General features: G+C 36.9%; 1 protein-coding gene across 1 annotated transcript in view; it reads left to right on the forward strand.

Moving 5' to 3' along the window:
* The window catches only part of TDRD5 (tudor domain containing 5), a 90,390-nt gene that overhangs the window by 4,647 nt on the left and 78,719 nt on the right, over positions 1-7,024 (forward strand). The window contains exons 3-4 of the mRNA XM_006887771.1: positions 2,090-2,274; positions 6,123-6,206. Of these exons, the coding sequence (XP_006887833.1) occupies positions 2,090-2,274; positions 6,123-6,206 (269 nt within the window). The remainder of the gene's footprint in view (positions 1-2,089; positions 2,275-6,122; positions 6,207-7,024) is intronic.

The raw sequence follows: 7,024 nt of genomic DNA on the forward strand, positions 1-7,024 counted from the left end.
ACGTTTTTTGATTTCCTGGCTACTGGTGCCAAGAGTGTTGACTGTGGAGCCGAGCAAACTGAAGCTGTGAACAATCTCAATCTTTTCACCATCCTGATGCTATGTGCTGTCAAGTTGACACCTAGGGACCCTATAAACAATAGTTCTGAACCCTGTCCTATCCTGATCTTTGAAACACCTGTACCACAATCACTGTCTTAATCCATCTCAGCCAGGGTCTTCCTCTCCTGCACTGACCTTCTATTCTTCAAAGCATGATATTTTTCTCCAAGGACTGAACCCATCTGGCAACATGCTCAAAGTAGGTGAGACAGAGTTTCAAAATCCTTGCCTCTAAGAACCAGCCTGGTTTCACCCTCTCCAAGTGAAATCTGTTTATTCTCTTGGCAGTCCATGGTATGTTCAGTATTGTTCTCCAGCACAACTCAAAGGCATCACTTCTTCTGCCATCTGTATTTATTGTCCAGATCTCAGATGCATAGCAAGCAACTGTGAAGACCATGGCCTGGATCAGGCCCACCTTAGTCTCTAGATTGACAACATTGCTCTTTAGGAAATCTTTTGTCAGGCCAGAATGCTAAAGGAACTCATCTTTTGATTTCCTGACTGCTTGTGCCAAAAGTGCCAATTGTGGATTTGATCCTTCTTTGTAATCTGTCTTAACCTGAAAGTCTAGCCTAAACCTGTCCATCATGGGTAACTCTGCTGGTATCCAGTTCTCATAACTACTTACCCAGTGCTTTTCTGCCTAGTGACTGTACTTTTAATAGTTCAGAAGACATTAATATGATCATTTGTTTAGTGTTTCTTTGGAATCTGCACAGTATAGTCTTTGCCCTGAACAGGGTTGGAACCTTATTTTGAAAATGCTTATGCCTCTGTAAGTAATTCTTTAAATAATCTCTCTGTAATAAGTTCTCTAAGCAATCCGTGCTTAGAAAAATGGCAGTGAACCATGAAAATGTGCCAAGAGTTTTTAAGCCAGTATCTAAACTGGGGTAGAGTAGTTTGATTAAATTGTACTCTAGTGTTTCAGAGCCTAGCTAGCCCTCAGCTGTATCAGTGCTCAAACTTGAGACTAACTCCTCCTGTCAAATTTAGAAAAGATTGAATTGTGTAAAACAGCTTTCCACTTTACTGGGTAATGGAGATAATATTTCCTGGTAATCGAGCCGTTAATGTACTTCTTCAGTGCCCCATCTGTCTCTTATCAAGATAGCTTAGACGTAATTTTATTTCATGATCTTAGAGTCAAGAAAGAGCTACACCTTGGTGAGTTCGGCCCAGTGATATCTTTCATAATTGGTGAACTAGTGGTAAGAGACTGTGCTGAAATCCCCAAAGCACTTGGTTCGGATTGACCAGCAGCCTCTTAGGAGAAGGATGGGCAGTCTGCTCTCATGGAATGAACTGTCTCTGAAATTTACTAGAAGGTCAGCTATGAGTCAGTTTCACATCGATGGCACACAACAACAACATTGCACAGTAGAACACACCACACCAGTAATATCTGCCCTCTCTGCAAATTTTAAGAAAATGATCCTGTCAAATAATCTTCACTCTATAGATTTCTGAGTCCCCTACAACCTGATACATAAATAGCTAACCTTGAGTCAGCTTCAGTTTATTATAATCTTATGAAAACAAAACAAATGTTATCTGGTTCTGTGTCATCCTTAGGATCTCTAATGTGTTTGAGTCTGTGGGTCTGCTGTTGGGCCCATCCATCTCACCAAAGCCTCTCTCACCTGCGCTTCCTCCATGCTATTGGGTGCTTGTACAGGTTGAGAAGCAGACTCCTTACTTGGACACATTTTGGTTTACTAAATAAGACACAGCTTTTTACCCATTGGATTCTGCTTCTGAACTAAATTCATAGGACTTAAAGTAGAATTTTGGGTAGTAGTCAAACCCTTCAATAATACTTCTGATTTCTTGGTTTTCCTCTATATATTACCAGTAACTTCCATGGTGTGTAAGTTCTATTGGCATGATATGGAATTAGACTTTTTTTAAATTCTATATTTGACTGTCAAAAATAACTTAGAAGTTGCTAGTGACAATTTTTCTCTCCTTTTATTCACAAAAGGTAAATTTTTTACCCAGCCATTTAGAATGAAAGAAGGCTCATTCTATACAGGCTCCCCTTTATCAGGGGCACGTTTTCCACAACACGTTTCAAACATGGAGCCACCAAAGCAAATATTGGAAAAGACTTCCAATATAAAAGCCATGGAGACTTCAAGGATGAATCACACTGAAAAGCTAAACCAGGTGAGATATTTGAGTCTGAAGATCTGAATGTGTGGAAAATGTGTTTTGAAATTGAGATTGGGTTATCGTTTTCTTGTTGAAGTGCTAGAGTATTCCACAAATCTTAGTTACGAGTCTCCTGTCATTGCCAGACATAAGAGATGAATGGAAGCTTCACCAAGGAAGAGGGTCGGATGGCCAGCAAACACATGAAAAAAATGCTTTAAGTCGTAAACTATTGTGGTTGTTGTTAGATGCTGTCAAGTTGAGTACAACTCCTTGTGACCTTATGATGAATAAACGATATGGTCAATGAATGGGGGGAGAAGAACCTTTGAGGTTATCATTTGGATCTGTTGGGAAAGTTGATCTCTTAAAAATTGAAGTCATTCACTTGTTTCAGATTTGAGTAAGCATTTCCTATAGCTCTTCAGGTTAATAAGAAGTGAGAGGCAGCAATGATGTAAGAATCAGAAGTACTGAGTGATGTACATTTCTACAAACGATGCATCCCCATTTTTATTATTTTTTTAAATATTATTTTGTGTGTGTGTGTGTGTGTGTGTGTGTGTACCGTCAAATCCGATCTGACTGGAACAGGAGGAGATTGTCCCTCCTTCTCCAGCAGAGCATCTGGTGGATTCAAACTGAGCACCTCTAGCATTGCAGTGCAGCTTCTTGCCAGCAGGCCACTAGAGCTCTCCACATCCCTGGTTTTGATTGGTATCTTGTGTATGTTATGTGTATATGCATGTTGTTTCCATGGGCATGTTACAAATGAAAACATAGCATCACTTTTTCATCTTCTCCCTTTCTACTGTTTTCTACAGATGATTCCCAAATCTGTATCACTGGGTATTGCTTCTTTTGGATGAAATATTTTTTAATATTTAATTTATTGCTATTTGTGTATTAGGTAAACTTCTTTGTTTTCTATTTTTAGATGCCTTCAATTCTCAGCACGTATCTCTATTTAGCATTCACACATTATCTACTATTTTATGTATAATGTAAGGACATTGGAATAGTAGACTCACTGTTTTCTCCTCCCACCTTTTCTGGTATTTTTATAATGAATTTTAATTCCACTTATGCTGTATACTCCTCAGTGCATTGCTGCTTTTACTTTAAATTATAATAGTCCATTATCTTTTAAAGAGATTTAATGAAACATTTTATGTTTATTCACATTATTTCTACAGTCATTTCTGTCCACATTTATATCTGGCATTTTTCTTCCTTCTAGTTTGATAATCTCAGTTTCTGAAATGCAAGCCTGTTAATGATGAAATTTTCATCTTTCTGGGTTTTTAAAAAAGCTTCATTTTTGAAAGACACTTTCACTAGGTATGAAATTCTAGGTGGATAAAGTTTTGTTTTTACTCATTTTTCTTTTGTCATTTCAGAGATCTTATTCAGTGTCTTCTGGTTTGCATAGTTTCTCACACTAATTTTATAATAATAACCATTTTCTGCTATATATGGTATTTATTCTTTCCTCATTAAAATGAAAACAAGTCCACAACAATCAAAATATGAGTCTATCCCACCTGAGTTTAAAAATCATCTTAAGAAAAGGTTTAAAGTATTGAACACCAGTGGTTGTAGGCAAAATGAATTATAAGATGACATCAAGGTTATCAGCCACGAAGAGAGCAAAAGGTGACTACAATGACATAAGATGACGAAAAAAACTAAAATAGCTGTCAGAAGAGACCTTGAAAACTACACTAGAACATCAAGAAGCCAAAACAAAGAGAAAATATGTTGAAATAAAAGAGCTGAACAGAAGATTTCAAAAGTCAGCTCAAGAAGACAAAGCAAACTATTGAAAAAGGCAGAGACCTAGAATTGGAGAATAAAATAGGAAGAACTCCCTTGGCATTTCTCATGCTGAAAGCACTGAAAAACAAATTGAAGCCTCAAGTTGCAATACCTAGAGATGCTATGGGCAAAATCTTAAACGATCCAGGAAACATCAAAAGAAAATGGAGGGAACAGACAGTAAGGAAAGAAGTTCAAACTTCAGTGAAGGCATTGGCAAAAATAATAAGGCCCTAGGAATCAATGGGATACCAATTGACATGTTTCAAATGACAGATGCACAACCCTGGACTTGCTTGCCAGTCTATACCAGGGAATTTGGAGAACAGCTGCCTGGTCGACCAACTGGAAGAGATCCATATTTATTCCCATTCACAAGAAAGGTGATCCGGCAAGCTCTGGTGGCCTAGTGGCAAGAAGGTGTACTGCATTCCCAGAGGTGCACAGTTCAAATCCACCAGATGTTCTGCTGGAGAAGGAGGAACAATCTCCTGTACCAGTCAGATCTGATTTGATGGCACACACACACACACACACACACACACACACACACACACAATAATAAAATAAAAAAATTTAAAAAAAGAAAGGTGATCCAACAGAATGTGGAAAATATTGTAATAAGATCATTAATAAAACATGCAAGCAAAATACTGCTGAATATCGTCCAAAAAATTACTAAACAGTGCATAGAGAGCTGCCAAAAGTTCAAGCTGGATTTAAAAGAAATTGTAGCACTAGGGATATTATTGTTGATGTCAAATGAATCTAGGCTGAAAGCAAAGAATACCAAAAGAGTGTCTATTTGTGTTTCATTCACTAGGCAAAGATATTTGTGTGGATCATAACCAACTATGGCTAACATTGAGAATTGGAAAACCAGAACACTTAATTTTACTTTTGTGAAACATACACCTAAACCAAGAAACTATTGTGCAGACAGAGAAGAGAATACTACATAGTTTTAAGAAAGGCGTGCACCAGGGCTGTATCCTTTCTCTATACCTGTTCAATCTGTATGGTGAGCAAATTTTTGGACAAGGGGGATTATAGGAAGAACATGTGGCATCAAGATCGGAAGAGGACTCTTCAGTAATCTTCAATATGTAATGATACAACCTTGCTTGCTGAAAGTGAGGACTTGAAACACTTTCTGCAGAAAATCAAACTCTGCAGCTTTCAAAATAGATTGCTTCTCAAAGTTAGGAAAACAAAAATTCTCACCACTGGACCAATATATGATAGATAGAGAAAAGATTGAAACTGTCAATGACTTCATCTTACTTGAATCCACAATCAGTACCCCTAGTACCAGAAGTCAGGAAGAAGATCAGGAGATATATTTTACTGGGAAAAGTCTGCAGTCAGAGATCTCTCTAAATTACTGAGGAGCAATTATGTTAGTTTGAGGAGTAAGGTGTGTCTGTTTCAGACCATGGTCTTTTAAGTCAGTCACTTGCTAGGCTGCTGAGAGCTGGACAATGAATAAGGATAACAGAACTGGTACCTTTGAACTCTGATGTAGGGGAAGATTACTGAATATCCCATAGATTGACAAAAGCCACACACAGTGTGCTTCTTGGAGGTAGGAGAATGGTGAAGGTTCATCTCACATACTTTGGTCATGTTGTTAGGAGAGGCTGTTACTTCAAGGAGGACATCAAGAAAGGTGTGTGGATGAGGAAACGAGAGGAAGACCGACTCTCAGCCAGGTGGATTGACACAGTGACTGCAGCAGTTGGCTCGAGTATGTCGTATTGTGAGGTTGGCACAGCATAGGAAAAGTTCAGACCTGTCATTGGCACCTGACAACAACAAAGAAGGTTAATTATCTGGAAAAATCTCAATGTTTCATTTCATAAAGATTCCATTTACCTTAAATGCATATGGTACTGCAATGCTTCCTACTTTTCTGAATAATGCTATTTTCCATTTAATAGATTACCTTCAATAATTTTTTTCTTTGAGAAACTATTTATGTTTGCCTTTGACTTTCTTTAGGAGAGGAGAGGGACTAGGATTTAAACTTTTTTTTTTTTTCGTAGTTGGAAAACACATTCAAATCAGTTATTGTTCAACTTGGACCTGGAGGGACTATCGACCCAGAGATAAAACAAAAGATTAAATTTGTAAGTATTTTCTGTTTCTGGATAACAGATAAGGATAATAGATTATACACTTATATATATATATATACACCTTGTATTTTTAACTTAAATCTTAGTAGTTATTATTTTATATTTGTACCTGATATTTTCAAATACACAGCAAAAGAATGTATTTTAGGAGCAAATAGATACACATTTCTATAATTCTTTTTTAATTCTGGAAAAATTATTTAGAAAAAAATGTGAACTTCTTTGTAAGTGTTATTCTCTCTCTTCCTTCTGCCTTATCTCAGTAAACCAATTTTAGCATGTTTTCAACACTAATTTTATATACATGAATACATAGGTTTTTCTCAACAGTTGCTTGTGATGATGCACTATGTTTAATTTGACATTTGGGTTGTTTATAACCATGACTTTAATGAATGAGTGAAATGAAATCAATGAATGGCACTTCAGTCATTTCCCTCATACACTTAGCTAAAATGGAATTGCCAGACAAAGGTATATTTAAAATTATTTTAATGAATATTGCTAAATTGCCTTCTAGAATAAATGTGACAGTGAATGAGCATGTGGTGTCTCTACCTTTCTCCAAATATTAAACAGTGTTACTGTCTAATAATTTTCATTTAAGCTTCTTAATTAAGACATTTAAGCATATTTTCATGTGCTTAGTAACAATATGCCCCTGGAATTGATGGACTACCAGTTGACATATTTGAACGAACAGATGCAGCCCTGGATATGTTCACAGGTTTGTGCCAAGAAATCAGCAGGACAGCTACCTGGCCAACTGACTGTAAAAGATCCATATTTATTCCCATTTCCAAAAAAAA

The sequence above is a fragment of the Elephantulus edwardii genome, unplaced genomic scaffold (assembly GCF_000299155.1).
Source record: "Elephantulus edwardii isolate Elephantulus edwardi_28Jun2011 unplaced genomic scaffold, EleEdw1.0 scaffold00061, whole genome shotgun sequence".
Taxonomy (NCBI): Eukaryota; Metazoa; Chordata; class Mammalia; order Macroscelidea; family Macroscelididae; genus Elephantulus; species Elephantulus edwardii.